Here is a 27,313-nt window from a genome sequence, read left to right on the forward strand (position 1 = left end):
TCTTGTATGTATAATGAATGATGTAAAATTGAGGTTTAGTTTTTCTCTAGAAGGGCACTATTTGTTGAGTAGGTTTTATAATAAGCCTTGAAATTTTGTATGTATATCTTTCAAATTTTTCTTAATTTTCAAGATAACTTTGGATACTGTGTATATTTCCAATTTCATATAAGTTTTAGACTTAGTTTATCAATTTTTATTTTTAAAAATATCTAGTAGGATTATGATTAGGTCACATTGAATCCATACATCATTTGAGGAGAATTTGCATCTGACAATGTTGAATCTTTGACATTAATAAGCATACTCTATTTAGTATATTTATTCATTTATTTAGGTCTTCAATTTTTTGCAATAGCAATATTTTGTATTTTTAGCATAGAGATCATTTATGTCTATTGCTAAAATTATTCCTGAGAATATTTAATGTGTTTCTAATGTTATAAGTGAAATTGTTCATTTTTAATTACATTTTCCTTTAATTTACATTTTCACATTAATTGTTTGTTCCTAATATATAAAATATAATTATTTGAAATATTTATCTAGTATCCTGAAAACTTGCTAAATCATTAGTTTTAGGATTTTCTTAAAATTGGATTTTCCACATATGTATCATCTGAGCTTAGAATAGTTTTACTTTTCTGTTTTCCAAATTTATGCTTTCTTTCTTCCTTTGTATTAATGTTTGTACTGCACAGGGCCAATAAAACAATGCTAAATAGAACTGGTGAGGGTGGTCATCCTTGTCTTACTCCCTACGTGAGGAAGGAAGAATTCAGTATTTCTTTGGTAAATATGTTAACTGGAGCTTCTTCTTAGATGTCTTTTGGCATCTGGAGACTCAATTCTCACAATAAACAATGCTCTGGACACCAACTGGGTTTCCTATGATTCCACTCAATTCTATCACTGTCTTCCTGGAGACAGCATCAGATTCCTTAGGTTAAAGTTTCTGTCTTTTTTTTTTTTCTTAAAGATTTTATTTATTTGAGGGTTAGGCATCTGCCTTTGGCTTGGGTCCTAGTCTCAGGGTCCTGGGATTGAGCCCCAAGTAGGGCTCTCTGCTCAGCAGGGAGTCTCTCCCTCTCCCTCTGTGCCCTCTTCCTCTGTGCTCCCTCTCTCTCTCTCTCGCTCTCTCAAGTAAATAAATGATCTTAAAAATGTATATTGTATTTATTTGAGAGAGAGAGAGCACAAGCTGGAGGAGGGGCAGAGGGAGAGGAAGAAGAAACTCCCCACTCAGTGGGGAGCCCGGGATCATGACCTGAGCCAAAGACAGATGCTTAACCAACTGAGCCACCCAGGTGCCCCTAAAAGTTCAGTCTTATAAAACTGCTTTCCAGGGCGCCTGGGTGGCTCAGTTGGTTGGGCAACTGCCTTCGGCTCAGGTCATGATCCTGGAGTGCCAGGATCGAGTCCCGCATTGGGCTCCCTGCTCAGCAGGGAGTCTGCTTCTCCCTCTTACCCTCCCCCCCCTCATGCTCTCTGTATCTCATTCTCTCTTTCAAATAAATAAATAAATAAAATCTTAAAAAAAAAAAAACTGCTTTCCATTGCCCCTTCAGATGCCAGTCATAAGCCCAGGCTATTACCTGTGCTTCTGACTGGCTCTAAATCACAGATTCCTATGACCCCCTCCTTGGATTTGATTAATTTGCTAAAGTGGCTCACAGAACTCAGAGAAACATTTTACTTACTATACGGGTTTATTACAAGAGGATGTAACTCAGGCAGCCAGATGGAAGGAATGCATAGGGCAAAGTATGTGAGAATGGTGTGGAGCTTCCATGCTTTCTGAGGGCCCCACTCTCCTAAATCTTCTTGTGTTCACCAACCCAGAGGCTCTCCGAACCCTGTGCTTTTGGTTTTTTATGGAGGCTTCATTGCCTGGGCATGATCGATTAAATCATTAGCCAGTGGCAATTAATTCAACTTCCAGTCTTTCTCTCCTCCCTGGAGGTCCAACCTTCTAATCATATGGTTGGCTCCATTGGCACCCAGCCTACATACTTAGGTGAGATCTCAAAGCCACCTCATTAACGTAACAAGACACATTTTTTTTCTTATCATTTAGGAAATTCCAAGAGTTTTAGGAGCTCTGTGCCAGAAACAGGGACCAAGACCAAATACATACTTCCTACTATAATATTGCAGATGTCTTTATCAGGTTGAAAATTTCCCTTACATTCTAAATACGTTGTTAGTTTTCATCATGAATTGGTACTGAATTTTGCCAAATGCTTCTTCTTCATCTATTGAAGTAATCATATTTTCCCCCTTCACTCTATTAATATGTCACTATCTCACTCTGTCAAATTACAGTGGTTGATTTTATGTATGTTTCTAGATTGGTTTTCTAAAGTTTTAATGAGTTCTGCATCTATTTTCATGATGGATATTGGTTTTTAATGTCTTCCAGTTTTACTACTGGGGCTGTGATTACCTCATAAAACAAATTAAGAAGTAATCCTTTCTTTTCTATTCTAAGGGTGTGTATATTTTTTTTTAACTTAAATATTTGGTTAAAACAGTAAAAACATTTGAGCCTGAGTGGTTTTTGTGGGAAGGATTTTGTTTAAGAATTCATGTACTTTTGGGGATGCCTGGGTGGTTCAACTGGTTAAGCATCTGACTCTTGATCTCAGCTCAGATCTTGATCGCAGGGTCATGAGTTCAAGTCCGACACTGTGCTCCATGCTGGGTGTGGAGCCTATTTAAAAAAAAAGTGTTGGGGGGGGACATTTGGGTGGCTCAATAGGTTGAACTTGGGACTCTTGGTTTTCATTTAGGTCATGATCTCCGGGACATGTAATAGATTGGGCTCCACCTCAGTGCGGAATCCGCTTGTCCCTCTCCTGCCCCCTCTGCCCCTCCCCTGCCCCATGAGTGCATACACAGGCTCTTCCTCTCTATCTCTAAAATGAATGAATAAAATCTAAAAAAAAATTCAAGTACTTTAATAAATGAAAGACTATTCATATTTTCTATTTTATCTTGTGTTAGTTTTGGTATACAATTTTTAAAGCATATGCCCTTTTCTTCTGAACTGTTAAGTGTATTGTCATAAAACTGTCCTTCATATTACCTTATCCTTTTAATTTCTGTAAGCTTGTAGTAGTATCACTTCATTTCTGTTATTGGTAATTTTGGTCTTTTTTGTGTATGCTAGATAGAAATAGCTAGGAGGTTAGCAATTTTTTTGCCATTTTTAAAGAAAGACATTTTAGCTTAGGTAATGTCCTCTATGGTTTTCTATTTTCTATTTCCTTGATTTTGGTAACTATTTGCAATATATCCTTTCATCTACTTTGGCTTTATTTTGCTCTTTTTTTCCTCTTCTTAAGGTGGAATCTTAACTCATCGATTGTGTATCTTTTTTTCCTTTCCAATAAAAGTGTTTAACACTATAAATCTTTTCACTAAACACTGATTTATCTGCATTCCTTAAATTTTGATATATTTTTATTTCTATACAGTTAGAAATGTTTTCTAACTACTTTTAGACCCAAGTGTTACTAGAAATAACATTTTCTTTTAAATCCCAAATATTTGGCATTTTGCTGAGTATCTTGTAGTTACCTTTATGTCATATTATCATATGTAGCATGCTTATAAATAAACTTTAAAAGTTTAGTAATGTTATATATGTATATAAGTACAAAAATAAAACTTAAATCACAATATTAAAAATATTACTTTCTGACCCATTTCAGCGGGTCACTGTGGAATTCCAGAGCTCATTGTGAATGGTCAAGTCATTGGAGAAAATTATGGATACAGAGACACAGTTGTTTATCAGTGTAATCCTGGTTTTCGATTAATTGGTTCTTCAGTAAGAATATGCCAACAGGATCACAACTGGTCTGGTCAGCTCCCATCCTGTGTGCGTAAGTAAGCATGACAGAAGTAATTAGAAGCCTCTGGTCTCATATAATTATCCATACTTTTTCCTTAGGTAAGATACACACACACAAACAAACACACACATAAAACCATCCATAAAACCAAGAAAGTGGAAGAAAATATTGGAATGTCTGTTATTATGTTTTATCATAAAGACAAGAAATTAAGTTCAGCTATTCTAGTATTTAATATGAATATACAATATTTATAAATGCATATTCTTATGTGGAAGGTATATTTTTGACAAATGTTAACTTACAAGGATTTGATTCCTTGAGACCAATGTGCAGCAGCATCAGTACTTTCATAATGTGATATTATGAAGCTTTTTATAGTGAAAATACTTTGGATAATTTTTTTTCTAATAATTACGATGCTGTGGCTGTCATATCAAAATCAGATCCTGATGGAGTGTAATTAGTGGGGGGAAAAACTTGTTAGACATGATATGAAGAACTATTGTTCTCATTTCAGTTCCATTACTAATTATATGTGCTAATGCAGGTCATTTAATCTCTCTAGGCCTTAATTCTATTATACATAAAGTGAATGGTTAAAGGTATTTATAATTATCTTTCCTTTTAGCTTCAAAATCCATCTTATTCTTAAATCCATCAAGATTACATATACACAGCTGATGTAATTATAGTATTTTTTCATAAAAGTTTATATGAAATATTTAAAATCTATTTAAAGTTTTGTTTTACAGCACTCTTTTCACTATTTTAAAATTCATACAAAATTGTGTAACACTATGTAATTTGGGAATTGTTTCAATAATATCTCTCACTGGTTCAAAAGATATCTATCTGACCTTTTAAGTTAATTTGCTTATGAGTTCTCACATGAAGAATAAAGTGGGATGTAAAATAAAAGTTTTTTGTTATTATTTTTTAAATACAGCTGCTGTGCTTTGTGGTTTCTATGTGTATGGCATAGATTTGCCCACTGTGCATTTAATTTGAATGTAATAGCACAAAAGTAAGAATAGAATTGAATATCGATATTCAATACTTTTATTTTACTTACTTATAGTTTTAAAAATTCCTTTACTTTGCTTAATCCACTTAATCTCCACCAGTACACAGTATTTCACATCACAGTATGTCTTATTTTGGACTAGAAAGGCAATTATCAATGTGTTCCATATTTTTTTCTTTCTCCTGATCATTTCCATCCACAATTACTGACATTTATATCAAAATTGGTGTTAGAAAATGAGAATAAACCTGTAAATATGCTGTAATTATAACATCTTATGATCATACTATAGACATTCTGGAGGCTTCAGATAAATAATGCATGGGACTTTTAGCATGGATTCACAGGAAATACTTCATTTATTCGGTGACTAATTACATCCATATTTATAGATTTCATTGTCAAATTTTTATTCAAACAAAACATATTTATTAAAGTTCTAGTTTCATGGAAAATACTTCCAGGTGTTGAAATTTAATAGAATAATGGACCATAGAGTTAATAATTAATATTGCTTTTCTAAGGGGTGTGTGTGTGTATGTTCGTGTGCATATTCACACAGACTGATGATTTAAAGACAGCACATTATGCTTGGGTCTGTCCTAGATTTTTTTCCATTTCATCTATATTCAGGCATAGCCAACTAATACCACTGTTTTTTTTTTGTTGAGTAATTGAGACTATAAAAGAAAATTGGCCCTTGGGGTAAAACTGGTTTCTTTATTGATAATTTTAACAAGAATAAGATGCAGTTAAATTTCCAAATGAGTAGGTTGACATTAACAATACAGCTGAAAAATAACTGCTCTTGGGTCATTTCAAAAGTACTAAAAGTGACTATGGTTTTTCACTATGCCCAGTTATGAAGCACTATTACTGGAGTTGCTTTGATTAATAGAGTGAGATGATGCAGTAAAACAGTTAACAGAAATACAGTTGTTTGGGAAAAGCCTAGCAGTACATAAAATCTGGAATAGAACTATAACCCTAAAAACATTTAAATAATTTATCTAATTGATACATTACTTCTAAACAAAAGTGTGCTAAATTATCAAGTATCAATTGTGAAGAAGATAAGCCAGTAAAATCAACACGTTTACAGTGTTCATATTGGTATCTCAGAAGAGTAAGGAGAATGCTGCTACATCATGCAGTATTTTTATTGTTTACTTTATACAGTCACATTAATTCTTCAAGCACACTTTGCTTGGCAATCTACTATTCATAAAAATTAATTGTATAAATAATACTAAACTATTTCAAAATTAAATACAAAAAACTGCCTTTATGGACCTTCCATTCTTAAACTTAACTAGAAAAGGAAAATAGGTTCAGTTTCATTCCTTTCTGCTTCTAACTAGTGACATGGACTTCAAGCATTCCCAGATTTCTTTGAATTACAGTATTTGTCCAAAAAAACAAAAACAAAACAAAATAGAGAGAGAATGAAAGAACATCTCTGTACCACTAGCATGAAATGATCACAATTATAAATATTTGTCTCTTTACTAATATAATATTTCTATTCTATTAGACTATTTTGAAAGCATTCTAAATTGCTCCCTTGCAATAGTAAAAGTACTTTAAATATGTTTTCACATAAAAGTGGTCTTCTTTCCATTTCGTTTGAAATGATTCAATGTAACTGTCATGTGATAACTGATAACCAAATATTCTGCTTTGTGCTTCTCCTCTCCCCCACCCATTGCTATTAGCTGTTAGCTGTGGTCACCCTGGTAGTCCAATTTATGGAAGAACAAGTGGCAATGGATTCAACTTTAATGATGTGGTGACATTCTCTTGCAATATTGGGTATGTTATGCAAGGGCCAACAAAGGCACAGTGCCAGGCCAACAGACAGTGGAGCCATCCTCCACCAGTGTGCAAAGGTAAACGTCTAATTATATTCCAGCTTAAGGCGTGGTAATAATGTGTCTGTGTGAGCATAGATGACAACATTTGAAATAACTTGGTCAGAATAATAGAATGTTTTCAGCTAATAAAACAGAAGGATTTAATATTGATGTCCTCTCATTAGCTTTGCTGTCTTTTTTCCTTAATTTTTATCTTATGTTCTTAAAAGTTAAAATTAGCAGGTTTTACTTTTTGGGTGGGGGACTTTAAAAAACTTTTTAGTTAGTTAACATTCGGGGCAATATTGGTCTCTGGCATAGAATTCAGTGATTCATCACTTACATACAACACCCAGTGCTCACCACAAGTACCCTCTTTAATCCCATCACCCATCTAGCCCATCCCCCACCCACCTCTCTCTATCAACCCTCAGTTTGTTCTCTATTGTTTAGAGTCTCTGATGGTTTGTTTCCCTCTCTCCTTTCTTCCCCCTACCCATATGTTCATCTGTTTTCTTTCTTAAATTCCACGTAAGTGTGAGATCATATGGTATTTGTCTTTCTCTGACTGACTTATTTCACATAGCATAACACACTCTAGCTCCATCCATGTTGTTGCAAATGACAAGATTTCATTTTGGCTGAGTAATATTCCATTGTACATATTATCCATTATCCATCCAAAATTATCCATTCATCGGTTATTGGGCATTTGGGCTCTCTCCATAGTTTGGCTATTGTTTTTAATGCTGCTATAAACATCAGAGTGCATGTACCCCTTCAAATCTGTATTTTTTGTATCCTTTGAATAAATACCTAGTAATGCAATTGCTGGATCATAGGGTCGTTCTATTTTCAATTTTTTAGGAACCTCCATACTGTTCTCCAGAGTGGCTGTACCAGTTTGCATCTCCACCAACAGTACAAGAGGGTTCCCCTTTCTCTGCATCCTCGCCTACACCTGTTGTTTCTTGTGTTTATTTTAACCATTCTGATAGGTGTGAGGTGGTATCTCTATCTCATCATGGTTTTGATTTTTATTTCCCTCATGATGAGTGATGTTGAGCATCTTGTCATGTGTCTGTTAGCCATCTGCATGTCTTCTTTGGAAAAGTGTCCATTCATGTCTTCTGCCCATTTCTTAACTGGATTATTTGGTTTTTTGGATGTTGAGTTTTATAAGTTCTTAATAGATTTTGAATACTAACCCTTTATCAGATGTCATTTGCAAATATATTCTCTCATATAATAGACTGCCTTTTAGTTTTGTTGATTGTTTCCATCACTGTGCAGAAGCTTTTTATCTTGATGAAGTCCCAATAGATCATTTTTGCTTTTGTTTCCCTTGCCTCTGGTGATGTGTCTAGTAAGAAGTTACCAAGTTTTATTTTAACTGCTTAGCTTTATTATCTTGTACCTATTTTATGACTACATAGAGAAAGTCATTTAGATCATTTTACTTGTGGTTTGCTTTATGATTAATGGAACTTACCTTTGGCATTTATTTTTTCATATTTTTGGGGAGACTGAGTCCTCATTTACTGTGATGCCAACACTGGAGGCTTCTTTATTTTTTTTTCTATAGAAACAGATTAAAGAGATTTTTGCTGTTTTTCTATTTGCAAAGAGGTATGATATATTTTATACTGTCTGAGAAAATACAACCAAGTTATAATTTTTCGACATGCTTTATGGTTTATAGCTTAAGGTATCATTCTTTACATCTGTACTCAGTAGAATATTATGGAGTTACTATTGTTCAAAAATTTTTGCAGAAAAGTTTTCCTTTTTTCTGTGTTTTCAACCACATGGCTTTCACTTTATTATCTATGTAGCCCATGTATTAATTTTATTCCTGGAATCTTCGGTTTGTTTGGTTAAATTTACCTTTGAAACTCCATTTCTAATGGAAATCTATGTAGGTCTGTATATATTATTCCAAACATAACTTCCAAAATTTGACATTTGTTTAGTGGTGAACTGCTCTGATCCTGGAATTCCAGCCAATTCCAAAAGAGAAAGTAAAATAGAACATGGAAATTTCACCTATGGCACTGTGGTATTCTATGACTGCAATCCTGGATATTTCTTATTTGGATCTTCGGTTTTAATATGTCAACCAAATGGACAGTGGGACAAACCTTTACCAGAATGTATCAGTAAGTAGATAATGTGAATTCTTCCTTGCGAAAATGCCATGGAAGCAACATGGATTATTATTGTCTTATAAATTATGTAGAGCTATATATCAGAAGGATCGTGTTTGTAATTATTACTTTAATTCTTGATTTTATTGTTTCATTTTTGAAACTATGGTCCCCTATATTCTGACAATTCAATGCCTGAATGCCATTTTTTATTAATATTAATGTGATTCTTTGATTTTGAGCTTTGATAAAGCAGATAGACTATGAAAAGCAGCATCTGTTACAGTCTATGATATTACCATACCTAAGGGGCATTACATTTTGATTTTCTTTTGTACTAATATTTTAAATTTCATTCAAGGCAATATTAGTCTTAATGTAAACATCTACCAGGGCTTTAGAATACTTACGGATTTAGACAAATGTGTGACTTAAAACTTACTGATTTAAACATTTATCATATTACAGACACATATACATATAAATGCAGTAAATGTTGATACACATCATCTTTCAAGTCAGTGAACATTTATTTGAGTGCATTTTGTCATATGTTTTGTTGGAGTTGTAGAATATAAATAAGATAAATTGTAGCAGATGTGCATAAAATTAGCACATGTAGTAAGGAAATAATGTGAGAACATAGAGAAATGAACATGAATTTGAAATATTCAGTTAGTTATTAAGTCTTAACTATAGCTATGTCTCAAAAAATTGATGAATCATGATAAAAAAGAGAAGAAGTTTATAGATTGAAGGAGTGGTGTGTCAAGAAATCATTGTGCAAGTAATTTGGGGTTGTACTAAGTTTCTAAATTATAAAATTATTTTATGATAATGTTTTAGTTAAAGGTATTTTATGTTTACAGGGTGGGATTTTTTGAAAATATTGTGACATCATTCATGCACTAATGAAGAAACAAAACTTCATGCAGTGTTCATTAAATTTCAGCTTCTATAGCAAATAATTCAATTGTTGATCTTTTTCTTAAAATGTATTTCACTTCTTTGTGCAGACAGTGTGGTCTAATAGTTGAGTAATTCACTTATTTGACTGTGTGGCTATAGCATTCAAGTTAAAAATCTTTCATAAGACATGTAAACATGAACTCCTTCACATTTTCTTAGCTCTCATACTTTTTGCCTTTCTTCATTTCCTATAGCATCTCTGGTAGTGTGCAAAGTATTCAAGGGTTTTATTACGTTTATATCCCCTTATGTGCCATTTAAAACTCTGGAGTCATATTGCAATCAGTATTTTTCCAAGTTATAACTAAAAGGTGGTACACAGTTAGTTCCCAGGCTACCTCTAGGTTATAAAGAAAATTCGACAATGCACTGATACCTGATTCTGCTATGCTTAGTAGTGTTTTAGTTAACAAGCCACTGAGTATTTTCTTTGTACAGCATGATTTATTCATTACTGACTGGAAATGGAATTATTCTAGACTGCATTATTAGATTGTGTGTCACATATCCATCTTCATTCCGTTTCCTTTACCTTCAAAATTCTTCCCTTTTAATTTCTGTATGGGCTCATTTTGAATCCTATATAGCATTGTAGGTCCTTATTTAGATTATCCACATTACTCCTCTCCTCTATCTAACTTGCATATCCTTGTCCAGGCACATACATACTTTAAACCCATGCACATGTGCATACAAACACACACTCACCACCCCCACATATAGCAGACTTATGCTGACTCATTTATGCTTGCTTACAGTGTTCCTGCTAAACACGGGTGAGTGGGTTAACAGGATGGCTCATGTAACTGCAACTTCCATTTTATTTTTTATAAGCCAGCTTTCACATGGATTTTTTACTTGTGGAGGCTAGGTATATTTGAACAGATAATTTACTTCTGATTTATTTCATAAAACGTGGTGCAGGCTGTTCGATAGGAGATATAAAAAAATTTTATATTCAATAATTATGTATTGTAGTGATTGACTGTGGACACCCTGGCGTTCCTCCTAATGCAGTCCTGTCTGGTGAGAAGTACACCTTTGGGTCCACTGTTCACTATTCCTGCACAGGAAAGCATACCCTTCTAGGCCAGTCATCAAGGACTTGCCAATTAAACGGCCATTGGAGTGGATCACAACCTCATTGTTCAGGTACCTCTTGGAAAATTGGACAATGTGTGTTGGAAGTTACATTATTATTATTATTATTAGGAATATATACCCAAAACAATAAGAAGAGATAAAATAATACATTTTTTAAAAAAATCTCATGAGAGAAGCTGCAACATAGTTTATACATTTATTGGAATACTTCTTAAGGCAATATAAATTCAGAGCACAAGTTAATACTCATCTTGTAGATGATAAATTACAGGTATGTTTTGAGCTGTGTTGTAGCTATGTAAGTAATTAACTACGTTCAGGATGCTACTGTGTGTATTGTGCTTTTGTTCATTAAAATGAACTGATCCATTTTAGCAGATACAAAATGTTATTTCAAGATTTTCAGTTAGAGTTCAGTTCTTTTAAACTTTCTATACAATCGATTATTTAATAACATATTTTTAAAACAAAGCCCTGTTTTAGATTAAACTAAGCCAAGCTTTATGAAAGATATTTATCTATCACTCCTGAGTTTCTATAACCCCAATAGTTAACTTATAATAAATGAATATTGAGGCTATTTAAAATTAATAATTTGTTTGCAGAGTATTTGATAGGTCTTATCAGCTGTTTAAGCCACTGCTTTTCTTAAAAAATATCAACTAAATTTTAGACCTGTGTTGTCTCCCTATTTGATGCTACTTATATGTTTTCACCCATCAACTAGATGTTGGTGCTTATTTTTCTGCCTGTTTTTTATTTATATATTGCCCATTATTTTCATATTATTTTATCTCTGTGGAGATCATGTTGATGACTTAGTAGAAGTTGTTTACATTGTTTTCCTTTTAGGAGTAAAAGTTATGAAATGGTTACCTATTTCAGAATCTCCCTGTGATTAGTGGTTAGTCCCTGTGAACTGACTGCCTGGGACTTCAAATTTAATCTATAGATTTGAAAAACACTGTTACTTCTAATGTGACTATAAAAATGATTTTAATGAGAATTAAAACTCTTATCTTGGAGTAACTCATAGTTAACTCAGATAACTGATTATACATGAAAACATAAACTTATATGCATACATCCCAATGTATTAGGAAACTGCTACTGAATTGCAAAGAAAAAATGCACATAGATATTTAAAAGTGAAATAGTGACCTTAAAGTTTTGGTTCATCATGAAAATGAGGAAGTATAAAGAAGGATTCCAAATACACTGGGCATGTCAAAAAAGGCATCTGGACAGACAGCATTTTCAACGTATATGTCTTCCAACTTTCTCTGTCTCTCTCTTAACATGTAATAATACTGTGGCAACTGTGATTAGAATTATTTAAGACACGATAAAGGGACTGAATAAATCGTTAACACTAAAATGAAAAGATGAACGCCTAATCATGAGCAAAATCCTTATTAGGAACTTAATCCAGAATTTTTTATCTTTGTTTACAGTTTATATTTTCATATTGGAAAAGATACAATTCATTTATCTTTGGTCATTGGCCATTGGTAGAGAAAATCAGGAGGTGAAATTTTAGGCTACAGGAAATACTATATTGTGACATTTACATTTTCCTGAACATTACAGTTCTAATTTAACAAAAAAAGTTTTTCAGCAACTAGGAAATTCAAAGAAGGAAACATGCAAATTACCAAGTCCAGTTTTTAATTTTAGTTTTATACATCCGTTGTCATATGACTTCCTAGTACTATCAGTTATAAATTTTCCATTAACTTGTTTATTAGCCAGGTTTCAGAAATACTAATGAAATGTCTTTAACCTGTTTAATAGGCCCAAATATCACCGATACAAAAAAGAACGCCATACTCTGCAACTATTTTCTTTTTCATTTAGGCTTATTTTTGTGACTGGAGTTGGATGGGAAATGTGAATCATGATTTTACCCAGTCAACTTGTCATATTAAAACACAGCATGCACAAAAACAAAAGGCTACAAGAATGTTGGATTAAATAAATCATGAACATAGGGAATGTTTAATGACATAAATTAACTTAAACTGTACTGAATTTCAGGTGATGCTACGGGTACATGTGGGGATCCAGGTACTCCTGGGCATGGTTCTAGACAGGAAAGTGATTTCAGAACCAAAAATTCTGTACATTTTGCTTGTGATATTGGTTATATCCTTCACGGCTCAGAAGAAAGAACATGTTTAGCCAACGGCAGTTGGACTGGAAGGCAACCAGAATGCAAAGGTAATCTAAGCAGAAACTAAATATATTGAAAAGTGTTGGAATTTAATGTGTATCCAAATTCAGTTGGTTACCACGGGTGAAATAACTCCTGCCCATTTGTCCTGTCCCCAACCTTGGAATAAAAGCATCATCCTATAAAAGAACTATGATAGGTGATAATTATAAAAAATATCTCTCATGAGCTATTTATGCACAAAGATTGTTCATGTCATAACAAACATCTCAATTATAAAAGTTAAAAATATTTGTTAAAAGGGTTTATTTTTTCCCCTTTATCACAGTGCTTTACATAATAGACACTATCGGGGAAAAATAGATTATTCTTAACATTACCTCAAGATCTGTTTCAGTTTTCAGGAAAAATATAGAAAGATGCCTAAATATATATGAGATTTTTATTTATAGACTACAGTTGCTAGTAGCTAGAATCCTTAAAATTTTTCAGTATTTGAGTAAAATTCTTAATCATTCTGACTGGCTCAGAGGTAACATAATTAAATCTTTTCCAGATTGGCTAGAAAATGAAGTGTTGCTGAAAAATTATCCTTAAATTTAAATTGTTCTTTTTGAGATGACTTTAGTGCAAAAACTAAACTTGCAAAGGTGCTTATGAAATTTACTTGATGTTTTACCAAATGTATTGGTTTTTATAAATAGGAAATAATTAGCAATAGAACCTTCTTGACAGGTTCTTGATTGATTATATTTCAGAATCTTTTTATGATGTTTAGGGCGCCTGGGTGGCTCAGATGGTTAAGCGTCTGCCTTTGGCTCAGGTCATGATCCCAGCATCCTGGGATCGAGTCCCGCATCGGGCTCCCTGCTCCTTGGAGCCTGCTTCTCCCTCTGCCTCTCTCTCTGTCTCTCATGAATAAATAAATAAAATCTTAAAAAAAAAAAAAGAATCTTTTTATGATGTTTAAAATTAGTGTCCATATTCTAGGAAAGATAGTTATCTTTTTTCTTTAACTTCACCAAATTTAATCTTAATTAAGAGAGACTTGCAGCTTAGTTACTATTAGAGGGAAACTAGTTGAGAAACAATGTTGCTGAGCAAAAAACATTAAGACTATTTCTCAAACTTATTTTCCAAAGGAAAAATCTCTATAATTATATCATATATGACATGGGTGATATCTAAGCCATCACTTTGTTCAGCTGAACTACAAAATGTTTTTTAGATAAAATGTGTGGTATTGACTTTGTTTTGTTAGTATGTACATTATGGATAAAAAAGAACCAGGAGTGGGGCACCTGGGTGGCTCAGTCGTTAAGCGTCTGCCTTCGGCTCAGGTCATGATCCCAGGGTCTTGGGATCGAGCCCCGCATCGGGCTCCCTGCTCGGCGGGAAGCCTGCTTCTCCCTCTCCCACTCCCCCTGCTTGTGTTACCTCCCTAGCTGTCTCTCTCTCTGTCAAATAAATAAATAAAATCTTAAAAAAAAAAAAAGAACCAGGAGTTATAGCAAATATAACAGAATTATCATTTTTCTCATGGATGGAACTCATACAAATCATTTAGAAAAAGAGATTCTAGTAGATGAATGGACAGAGGAAAAGAACAGAAAATACAGAAGAGCCAAAAAAAAAAATTGTAGCATATAGAAAAAAATTCTACATAACTAGTAATAAGAAAATTATAATTTAACATCAAAGCATCATTTTTCACCTATTTTAAAATGAAATTCTGGTGCATGTGCAGCAAAACTAGAACTTTAAAACACTTCTAGAGGTTTTTTATTGTTATAATATTTTAGGATAATTTGACAAAAATCCAGATTTATCCATAGAATATATATAGCCTTGATTTATTAACTTTTGAGGATTTTTTCCTAAAGAAAAAAAAAGTATCAAAGAAAACACACAATTGATAATGTTGCAATTTTATATTTCTAATTGATTATGACTAGCAACAACTGGAAAGAATTTGAGAGCAATCAGAAAAATCTTGCATATATATATCATCAATAAATATTAGAATAAAGGCCATGAGAAAATGTAAATCATGTAAAAGTTAAAAATTAAGATTCAGAATTATACACTCTAGTAAAATCAAGGCAAATGATATTTATTTGAGACAAAATATAAAAGACAATACACAAAAATGATTATATAGAACAGAGTGGTGGAATTTGTAGTATTTTTATTCTCTTTATTCCAAATGTTTTGTAATATTATTTACTTTAGTAACTTACAGTAAAATACAAACCTTTCATAGACTTTATGGATGTGATGAATAAAACACATGTGAAAATAAAAATATCAAAAAATGTGTTAAAATAATTTAATAAATAGAAAAATACAATTTTTTTATTATGTTATGCTAATCACCATACATTACATCATTGGTTTTTGATGTAGTGTTCCATGATTCATTGTTTGCATATAACACCCAGTGCTCCATTCAGTAGATGCCCTCCTTAATACCCATCACCAGGCTAATCCATCCTCCCACCCCCCTCCCCTCTAGAACCCTCAGTTTGTTTCCCAGAGTCCATAGTCTCTCATGGTTTGTCCCCCCCTCCGATTTCCCCCCCTTCATTTTTCCATTTAAAGAATATAGCATTTTGACAAACTGACAAGGATTTTTAAAATAATGGGGATGCCTGGGTGGCTCAGTCAGTTAAGTATCTGCCTTCGGCTCAGGTCATGATCCCAGGGTCCTGGAGTCGAGCCCCGCATCAGGCTCCTTGCTCAGCGGGAGCCTGCTTCTTCCTCTTCCCCTGCCTGCCGCTTGCCCTGCTTGTGTTCCCTCTCTCTCTCTCTCTAACAAATAAATAAAATCTTTAAAAAAAAATGATGGTGCATGATGTTGCAGAAGATGTGTGAAACAAGCAAAAATTTTTTACACTATTGATACAAGTGCATATAATAATTTGGGTGATTCTATATATACTTCAAAAATTTAAAAATATTTTCAAAATTAAAAATTATCCAGGCATTCCACTTCCAGAAATTTATCTTAAAAACACTATACGATATTACTCATATTTGGAATTTAAAAAACAAAACAAATGATCATAGGGGGGAAAGGGGGGAAAACCAAGAAACAGACTCAGCTATAGAGAACAAACTGATGGCTACCAGAGGGGAGGAGGTGGGGGAATGGGGCTTAAGGAGAACACTTGTGATAAGCACTGGGTGTTGTATGGAAGTGTTGAATCACTAAATTGCACACCTGAGACTAAGATTACACTGTATGTTAACTAATTGGAATTTTTTAAAAAACTGGACCAATGTACACAGTTGTATATATAAGCTAGAGTATATTATAACTATATTGCTAATGCTTTTCAAATCCTTCTTGTGTTGTGTCAAGGGTCATGGTACATAACAAATAAATATGACCAGATTGTTATTTTAGGCAGGTACTAATGAACATAGAAGAGAGGAGTTACTCTTGACAAGAGATAAAAATGTTCACTATATCATATGTTCTCCTGAAAATGTTACCTGGAGCTTGACTTTGTTGTATATGTATGAAGTGTGTACATTTCCTTAATACACATGCACACAAACATACAAAGGAATGGCAAAATTGAGTATTTAAGATGCAGAGAGTAATATAGATAGTACTTCTGAAACTGTAATTACATTTCTTATTCATAAAGAAAGCCATAAATTCTGTAAAGTACTAAAATACCTTCTTATGCTACAGCAAAATTTAGTATGACATTTGACAAAGGCTTGCTTTTAAGATATTTTTAAAAATTCACTTATGGCATTAATGGCAAATAGTTAAACATAATACAGAATAATTAATCATATAAGGCATTTGTGACTGTTGTTTAGGATATGTTGCAAACTTAATGCAAAACATTCCTAGAATTTAGTTACTTGGTTTTTATTCAGTTTATTTTTTGTACACCTTGGCCCAGAAATAGAGATAATAAAGTTGTAATGCAAATCAGTTACATACTTACATAAATAAAAATATACATGGATGTTTATAATACTTAAATTGTTTATTTTATATCTATCCTCCTACAGGTATAATTATAATAAATCTGTTGCATCTTGTTGTTAACATCTACTGCAATTTTACATGAGTTGCTTTTTAGGCAGACACTCTTATAATCCTTCTTTGGAAGATTTTGTAGTACCCAAAGGCAATATTCAAGTAATTACTTTATTTTGTAAAATTTTTACCAAAGCTACTAACAAAAGTCTTAAAAAAAAAATCTGTTATATGATTTGCACCCCAGTAATTAATCTAATAGAGCCAATATAAATTCATCTTGAATTTCAACTATTTATAAAAGATAATTTAATGCTTATTGCAGACAATTTTCCAGCTCCTTTGGATAATTTGAAACAATCATTTAGTCACTAATTTTTTGTGAGAGGAATTCTAAAACCATTGTTAATATATACTCTGACCTGTTTTGTTTTATAGCTGTACAGTGTGGCAATCCAGGAACGACAGCCAATGGAAGAGTCTTTCGGATTGATGGCACCACGTTTTCCAGTTCAGTTATTTATTCCTGTATGGAGGGATATATCCTTTCTGGACCTTCCGTCAGACAGTGCACAGCGAATGGAACATGGTCTGGAACTTTGCCTAACTGTACAAGTAGGTTTCTTCTTATTTTAAACGATCACTAGTTATGTGAAAAATATTGGAGTATATAAACGTGTATGTGTGTGTTTTGAAATTAATCAAACCAGGCAAGGTTGTGAATATTGGTATTGTCTTTCCAACTAAAAGATGGTAGTTGTGTTATAGTTAGAAGGCACACTAGTGACCTTAAGAATCCGTTGACTTACCAAGGTACAGCAATTGGCAGAGGAAAGAGGAATCCCAGAAAATCAGTGCTGTTAAATGTAATTTAACAGTTTTTTTAAGAACAGAGATTAGGGGCGCCTGGGTGGCTCAGTCGTTAAGCGTCTGCCTTCGGCTCAGGTCATGATCTCAGGGTCCTGGGATCAAGCCCCGCATCGGGCTCCCTGCTCGGCGGGAAGCCTGCTTCTCCCTCTGCCGCTCCCCCTGCTTGTGTTCCCTCTCCCACTGTCTCTCTCTCTCTCTCTCTCTCAAATAAATAAATAAAATCTTAAAAAAAAAAAGAACAGAGATTATCAGCTGTAATCCAGATTAAATATACAAAGAAAACAAATTTATTTTGTCAGTCTAACACACATCAATAACTGACTTGGTTTTTAAAATTTGTAAATGAGGAACATGTCGTTTCCAAGACTCAAAAAGGTACTGGGCTTTTTTTTTTTTTTTTTTTTTTTAACGTTATGCTGTGGTGAAGGTCAATGGTTATTCTTAACAGTGTCAGTGGTGGAGCGGCCCTTGGCTGACCTCATAGTTCCCAGAAATTTCACTGAAAAGACAAGCCTTATACTGTGTGTGGGCCAATGACTCATTCCTTTTATTAAGCTCTTTTGTGAGTGTTTGTATTTCCTGAGTGACTGGCTCAAATGAATCACCCCAGAGGAGGATGCCATCAAAGTCATGTCATGTCCTATCTGCGTAGCTGGAGAAAGCCGCTCATAGTTACTGTCTTGCCTGTAAAGATTGTGCGCAATGACCGGGCTGTTGAGGTGCCTCGTGTGTATGGTGTCTCTTCACAGTTGACGGCAGACCATGGCTAGGAGACTATTGAAATAAGAGCTGAATAGAACATATGAGCTACATCTATAATAGCAAAACACTGGCCAGGTGTTGATTGGAGTCAGGAAAAAGTAATTTTCCTGGCCCTATGTCAGCCCCAGATATTGTTAATTCTAATCTTTTGGGTAATTCTTTACCTGACCTTGGGCAGATCCTCACAGACTTGATGAATTTTGATGAATACTCAAGGAGCTCTCTCCCTAGATCTCTCTTTTTTCCTGTGCATGTCCTCTCTGGTACTCTCTCTCAAACTCTACCCATTTTGTTGTCTCCTGACTCTCCAGATCCGTGTTTTCAACTCAGCGAGTCAGCTGGGCTCTACATGGGGTTTTTCTTCCTGTACCAAAGCCTGAAAATTCTCTTAAGGCAGTAAGATGGGGCAATTGCAGTACTCACTTGTTTTCTGTCTCTCAAGGATCACTGTGCCTCTGTGCTTTGCTGCCTGATGAAACCTTGTTTTTCTTTCTTTTTTTCTGGTTTTGTCAAATGGAGAATAAATTCTCCCTGATTTCTCCACTTTGAAGGAAAGAAATCCTTTTGCTTACTTTGCACATGTCTCATTTTTTTTGTGATACCAAAAGATCTAACAATTAGCAAATATGCTTTACTGTTTCCATACTACACTACCCCATTTGAGCCTTTAGAACTGTATCCTGCTGTCTTTTAATCATCAGTTCAAATGACACATTTGGTTAAGCCTTCTCAAGACACTGCTTCCTCATATCCCTTTTAGCTAAAAGGGATCTCTCCATGCTGTATAACTCCCCACCGCCCCCACCAAAGGCAATAGCTTATACTGCTAAACCGTAAACTTCATAGGGCAGTAGTAACCAGATCTGTTTATCTCAGTAACTTTCTAGGGTGGAGCACAGAACTGAATATACAAGAGTAACTAAGTAATTACTTGTTGGCTGACTGAAATATCTCATTTGAGTTTTATTTTAACTATGAGTTCATATGACTTATAATTTCATTCCATTTTAAAATGCTTGTAGAAAGGGCTGGTAATTTTCTAGATAACAGGGCTCATAGTTTCTGGAAGATAGCATGCATTTAATATACAGTTATCAAAAAGACTGAAATAATGAGTATATTCAGAGTAAAGGAAATCTGCTGAATAACACATCTTTTTTTTTCCCCCACAAAGAATAACAATTTAATTTAGTCAAGGATAAATACCTAAGTCTTTTATTTAAGATGTTTTCCAATTTTAGCAAAGATAAATAAACATACTCCAGTTTTTGAGACTGCAAATTGCATTTAATTGAATTGTCTTCGTTTTTCCCTAGAAATTTTAAATCAAGTTTAAAATCACCTAATTCAAGACAGATTGGTTACAAATAACATATAAAAAATATAAAGAAAGTTTCTTTCCTTATGTCAGTTTTTCAAGGAGAAACATTGTGTTAAATAAGGTATTTCAAGCATTAGCTTTTAAATGATGAATCACTATTAAATTAAAAACTGAGAATTTGTAACAGTTGACTCACTTTATAGGCAAAAAAAGTGCCAATAGCTCAGTAGCAATCCAAACCAAAAGCGAAAACAAAAATATCCCTAAAAGAGGAGCACAGAGAGAGGTTTCAATGGAAATCAAAATGGGCTAAACTTCTATAATTAAAGAACCTAACATATTCATAATGCTTATATGTGGTGATCAAACTGAATTAGAACCATTGTCTTAGATTTCTTCTCATTAATTTGCAGTGGAAGTCAATTTAAACACATTATTCAAAGAACCATGTAATTTTGGACCTGGAAGAGATTGTATCATAGACTTGCATGTGTAGATCAGGAAACTGAGGTACCAAATTATTTAATTGACTGACTACTGTCAGAGCCCACTGCTGAACAGTTATTTCTACTCATACATGGATGGAATTTTCCTTTCAATTTAATTATTTCCTATATATACCAGAAGGGTTAAGTTTGAATAATAAATATTTATAATAAATTTTGATTTAATATAATTGCCTTTTGTAGGCACCTTTTTTTTTTTTTTTAGCATCTAAACATGAGGACCTAAATAAGAATTTGAAATGAATTAAATTACGTATAAAGAAAATGTAAAATGCATAAACTAATAGTCCAAACCAAACCAACAGTTTTTGGCAAACCCACCTAATCAAAACAAAGCTTCCCTTTTTTTTTCTTTCCAGTCAAATTGTTATTATTTTTACTCATAAAGAATAATATCTATCATTGAGTGTTTATTGGTCATTAGGATTTGTGCTAAGTACTTTACACAAATTCTCTCACTTATTTCTAATAACAGATCTATGAAATAAATACCATTAGACTTTCTGTTTCACATTTGAAGAAATGGTATCTTACAGAGGAAACACAAGTGTCTTCCTCATGGTAACACAGTTAGTATATATAGGATCTAAGACTTAAACACGTCTATTTGACCTAAGAAGCAATTTTCTCAAGTTCATCTCATTCCCTCCTTTTGTATTTTTCCTTCTCTTTGTTTTCTTGCTTTATTTTCTGTCTTCACTAGAATGGTCAAGCATATTTCACAAGGCATAAATGTAAGACATTACTTATAATGCATGTGGGATTGTTTCATTAATTTATAGCCTACTCTTCTCTAATTTTTTTCAATTTCTCGGCATTTACCAATTTGAGTTCTACAGAGTTATATCATCTCTTAATAAGTTGACCACTTGTAAGATTTATTTTTGTTCAACAAGCCTTTCTGCTTAAAATTACAATTTCCTCTATATATCTTGTCAATAATTTTATTGTTTGTCTCAAGATGAATGTCCAAACATACAGTGCAAATATATGTTAATAATAAATCTGCAAATCTTGCAAGAGATGAAATATTTTGATGTGATGAGTCAAAGGAAATGTGAATCAAGCTAGTGTTGAATCATATACATAATCAATGACAAAGTGGATCTGCTAGAATTGGAATAATATTAACTGAAAGAGACAAAATCACCAAGACAGATGATATGATAAATGTTTCAATACAGGATGATTTGAATATGAATTAACAGAGACCCTTGAGGAAATTAATAAAGCCCTTAAAATATAGGTGAATGAATTATCCATTATAATGTTATGGTGAAAGTAAAATAAAAAGAATTAAATTCTATTTGGATTTTTTCTACTTTTTTTAAAATAAAATTTTGGTCACTCTGTTTTTTTCCTGGGCTTATCTTTAGAAACTAGTTCCTCTTGCATAGTGAAAATCAGAGTGGTGATCTAATTTTTAGAATATAATTTTATTTTTTAGCTTATAGCAGCTTATTTTTTATCTAAAAATACAGAAATATGGTTATATGAGGTAATTGGACTACTTATGGATTCAGTTAATAAAAAATCATTTACATAAAATCTATTATTTTCGGGTACTTTCCTAGGAACTGAGAATAAAGAGTCCAGTTAGTAAGGTCTCTGGTCTCTAATATTTCATAGGCCAGTGAAATAGCATCAGTATTCCAAGCGGTTTCACCCTTTTGAGTATTTTCCACCAGCGTGATTTTGCAAATGTACCTTCATTTGTTTGACTGGCAGGTAGAAACACACACACACACACACACACGCACATTCCTTTTCGGTTCTTAAAAAAAACACAGTCCAATCCCATGGGTAAAATTGCCTTGTTCATGATTTTTGGAAACACTTTTGGAATAAACATAATTTAATAATGTTATTGTCCCCTTCCTCCCCCTTCCATATCTAGCCAGAGTAGAGATGTTGGTAAAAGGGTGAAATTTCCCTCACATCAGTTCTACCTGCTAATATTCAGCCAGCTTAAGATTATAAATGAATTGAGAAATTGCATATTTAATTAATCTTTCTCTAAAAGATGCCTCACGAACAAGAACTCTTTCCCTCTTCTCCAGACAGGTCCTTATTGAACCCACTGCCAGTTCTGGAGCGTTAAGCTTCCCCCACATAAACTAGTTTTGTCTTGAGTAGGTAAAAGAATATATCATGAGATCAAGCTCATGCATCCAAACATCACGCACACTTTGGCAGAGGAATTATGTTGAGAAACATCCATGGAATTAAACCAAGTTGGAAGGAAAAGATATTTGCTGTAATACCAAGAAGCTCATAAAAGTACTCTGATTATAAAATTTGGTGAAGTTCTTTTCTGTGATGGTGAGAATGAGAGAAGATATCTAAAAACGAAGCACAAGCAAATACTCATTTAAAAATGTAGTATAGGATCCTTACCTTTTGATGTCTTAACAGGCAGAACCACCTCTGATACCTAAGGCACATAGTGCACATAGTATTTTGGGAAGAAGATACAATCTTCATCAGGACAGGGCTTGTCAAGTGCAGTAAGGATTGGCTTTCAGTGCTGAAAAGAAGTACATTCATTTGTTTCTTGGAATTTTTTTTTTAGCCCACTAGGATTCCTTCCAAAATGATTAATGCCCTGTATCTGGCAGGTCTTGTCATTTGGGCCAAGGACAGCATACTCAGTCAGATCCAGTGATAAATGAATCTGAGGCTTTTGTTCCAATAAGCAGGACAGAAATGGTCCTTCCTGGATCTTTGTTACCAAACTTAGAGTTCTCAAAGATTTTTCTTTCTTTTTTTTTTTTTTAATTTTTTTTTGGGGGGGTAAAGAATGGTTCAGGGAGATGGAACTACTCTCACACAGGAGAACGCTGGAAAAGATATGCCCAGCATGAAACTGGGTAAAGTGAAGCTAAAAAAAAATCATCTAAATCTCAAGGAGAGGGAGCTATCTCTCAGTGTTAGTGGTTCTCAGGCAGGGGTGATTTTGCTTCCCAGGGGATATTTGGCAATGTCTGGAGATATTTTTGGCTGTTACAGTGTGGCTGAATGAAGTGTGCTATCAGTTTCTGGGGAGTAGAGGTCAATACTAAACATCCTCAATGCATAAAGCAGCCCCCCCCCCATTTAAATTTAATTAGTACCAAATGTCAGTAGTACCAAGGTTGAGGTTGAGAAAATCTAGCACTGAGATCTAAAAAGGAAACCAGTGTTTGAATTGGGAGATTATATAAAACCAGAAGCATTATCAGAGAAATGACCACCTTTCTGGTACTTTGTTCTGCTATAGTAGAATTATTTTATGAGCCTGAAACATGGAAAAGCAAATGTGTAATTATGTCTGAGTGAGAATGTCCATTGTTGCATTGTCTCTAATAGAAAAACAATGAGATTAACTCAAACATCCAGAGTTTACTTGTATAAACTATATTGCATGTATATCCATGTAAGGGAATAAAAGTGTGAGCAATGGGATGCTATTTTATTTAAAAATGCGTATTTATCATTCTCACTTAAGAAGTTAAAAGAGAAAGTAGTTTTGAAGTGGCATAGACTAGAATTACCACAATTATGTTTTATTTTTAGCATAGAGATTATCTCCTTAGGCTTATCATAAACAATGCCACATGGGCATCAATTGCATGATAGAAGCTAATAAGAAAAAAACCTCCCAGAAAAACAAGGTCAAACCTTTAAAACAATGTATATTTTTTGAGAATTTTAGCTAATCATTCCTTACATATCATTCACATATTTATTCTTTAAACAAATATTTACTTAATCTTTTATAATGAGTGATGCACTAGACTTGGCCCTGAAAATATAACAATGTAGAAAAGAGACAAGATAATCGTCTTCCTGGAGTTTATTGGGGGGTGTGTGTGTGTGTGTGCGCGCGTGCGCGCATGTGCGCACGTGTGAGCTTAGGGGTTTTGGTGACCTTTGAAAAAATTTTTCTTGCAATGAAGCACAGCATTCTGTTGTCATGCACTGATGTCTCTGAATTTTAGGATAAAACCCTAAAGACCCACTATTCTAAGGTTTTGCCCGAAAAGACCAAAAGCCTCTTTTTTGTTGCCAAAAACAAACTGGTGGTAAATGAATTGACGTGTGGAGCAGGTGCTGTTTACAGAGACTGTTGCTATTGGAAACTGTCTCTTTGACTGGCCTTTGGTTCCCTAGGAAGCCACCAAACAAATCCTTGTGAAGCTGCAGTTGTCAGGCATTTCATTCATGATGCTGCCTCAGTGTGCAAACTCTCCCTTGTGCCTCTTTGTAAAATAACCCCTCTGTCCTCTCTTTCCTTGGCTGCATCTCACCTCATTGTGCCTTAGGATCAGGTTAGCTCTGCTTTCTTGCCAGGGTTCTGTCTCAGTCGGCAAACTGTTACCTAGAAAACAACAACAATTTGTAGGTGTGCTCTTTAATTTCCCTCTTCTTAATTGGGATGTAGGTTAAAAATAGAAAAAGACAGAAGGTAAAATGAAACAAAATAAATGGAAGCCTTAATACTCACTTTGATATAGTTGTAAATTTTGAAACAGAATTTCAGAACTGAAATTTCAAAACGACATTCCTGGTAAAGAAGCAGGATTTGATTTCCTATTCAACTCAGTTGTATAATTAAAAAAAAAATTGTTTCCTCTGCAATAATTAAAAGAACAAAAATTATCCTATATGCAAAATTCTTATTAGGAGTCAGACAGAAACACTCAATGAGTGTGATTTCAGCAAACTGTCTCCAGGGCTCTGAGGATTATCAGGTGAAGTGCCCTGAATATTGTTCTTTAATTTAAATGCCATTATTCATGGTCTTAAAACTTCTTAGGCTTAGCAGATTAGAATATATGAAAGAAATCTTGACATTCATAATTTTTAATGGTAAATTAATTAATACAGTGTAATTGAAGTGCTATTAAGGTCTTCCATACCTTAATCTACTTTTAGTCTTTGACCCTAGATCTCCAAAATACTTCTCTAATCTGATCCCTCATCCTGGTGGCACCCATGAGATGATCAGGGAGTCTTTGCTGAAGAATTAATTACAAGTAAAAATGAGAGAATATAGCCCAGATTTACCTGATGAAATTATTTACCCTCTTATGAACAAAAAGATTTAAAAGGAAAAAAAAAGATACTAAAAGGCAAGTAACCCCATTTTTTTTTTTAATCTCCAGAAAATAAATAGTGTAACCTTCTGTATTTTCCTTTTTCTCTTAGTTGCTGGAAAGCTTTTAGACAATTCCTTGCCCAAAGCAAGCTTAAATCATGTACCTCAAAACAGCAAATGCTTTTGTGGCTTACATATAATCTTTGTTATGCCTTATTATTAAATATGGTATTTAAAATTATTTCTCTTTTCTCTACTGTCTCAAGTCTTTCTGAAACTTTTGGTGTGGCATTCTAAATGATAATATTATGTATGTAACCAGAGCTAACTTTATGAGCTACTAAAGTTGATAGAACCTCATGCTCAAAAGGGTCCAGTGCTGGATGTAATGCTCTGTTTGTTGTCTTAAAATTCTTAATTTCAACTTTAAATTTGTATTTTGTTAAGTGAAGTCTACTGGGACAGTGGATCATGTGCTGAGGACTTGGAGCCTCTGCTCATGCACAGTCAGCCTCTCTGCCTCCCTGTCTTCCTAAAATGGGTTACAGGCCATTCACCCCCTACCGTGAGCCTTGCCTGACCTCCCCATTCCCACTCCTACTCTGGGGCCACTGATGTTCTCTGCCCAGCCAGTCCATAGTGTCATCAACAGAGGGAGGTTCACATTGCAGTTGTCTTCCACCCCTTTGTGGGGGCCTGGGTGCAAGCATGAAATAGGTAGGAGTTGGGTATATTTATAGAGTCTTAGAGCAGAACAGGGCAGCAGCTCTCCCTGTCTTGGGCTGGCAACAACAAGGCATAGTTAGTAAAACTTTATGTAAGCTTCTCACTGATCCCCAATCCAGAAAGTAAATGCCTCCCAGAGTGGAGGTTGCAATTTCTTAGAGGTCATTCTTTCACTTGAGTTGGCAATGAGTTGGCGAAAATGGTAAATTGATTTCTCTGTCCCTAGCTATGGCATTTTCATTGCCACAGATCATGTATCCTGCCCTGCATGTAATAGATTCATATTTTATAGCCTATTCATTCTTTCATTTATTCAATAGGAAGTATTCTTTTTGAACCTAGCATTATTTTAATTAAAAACTATGATGGGAGTGCCAGGATGGCTCATTTGGTTAAGCATCTGACTCTTGAATTTGGCTCAGGGCATGATCTCAGGATCAGGAGATCCAGCCCTGAGTCAGGCTCTGCACTGGGTGTGGAACCTGCTTGAGATTCTCTCTCTCCCTTTGCCCCTCCTACTTCCCCCCACCCCCCACTTATGCTTATACCCACACACTCTAAAAAAAAAACCAAACTATTATAATATCCAGCTGAGTGACACTATGCCGATAATATGCTCTCAGTCCACCAAGCCTGATAGATTAGAGATTTCAGTCACCATATATGGGAATACATAGATTTCAAATGTTATATTAGAAATCTTGATTCTAGGGGCGCCTGAGTGGCTCAGTTGTTAAGTGTCTGCCTTCAACTCGGGTTATGATCCCAGGGTCCTGGGATCAAGCCCCGCATCGGGCTCCCTGCTCGGCGGGAAGCCTGCTTCTCCCTCTCCCACTCCCCCTGCTTGTGTTCCCTCTCTCGCTGTGTCTCTCTCTGTCAAATAAATAAGTAAATAAGATCTTTAAAAAAAAA

At 34.2% G+C, this 27,313-nt stretch overlaps 1 protein-coding gene across 3 annotated transcripts in view; it reads left to right on the forward strand.

Moving 5' to 3' along the window:
• Positions 1-27,313, forward strand: part of CSMD3 (CUB and Sushi multiple domains 3) — a 1,202,189-nt gene that overhangs the window by 1,137,161 nt on the left and 37,715 nt on the right. For all 3 annotated transcript variants that reach the window (XM_045896021.3, XM_045896023.3, XM_045896024.3), the window contains 6 exons: positions 3,717-3,890; positions 6,603-6,776; positions 8,714-8,899; positions 10,835-11,008; positions 12,998-13,180; positions 17,575-17,751. In XM_045896021.3, coding sequence (XP_045751977.1) covers positions 3,717-3,890; positions 6,603-6,776; positions 8,714-8,899; positions 10,835-11,008; positions 12,998-13,180; positions 17,575-17,751 — 1,068 coding nt within the window. The remainder of the gene's footprint in view (positions 1-3,716; positions 3,891-6,602; positions 6,777-8,713; positions 8,900-10,834; positions 11,009-12,997; positions 13,181-17,574; positions 17,752-27,313) is intronic.

The sequence above is a fragment of the Mirounga angustirostris genome, unplaced genomic scaffold, assembly GCF_029215605.1.
Source record: "Mirounga angustirostris isolate CCGP_5_RB_7025 unplaced genomic scaffold, mMirAng1.0.hap1 SCAF_4, whole genome shotgun sequence".
In the NCBI taxonomy this organism is placed as follows: domain Eukaryota; kingdom Metazoa; phylum Chordata; class Mammalia; order Carnivora; family Phocidae; genus Mirounga; species Mirounga angustirostris.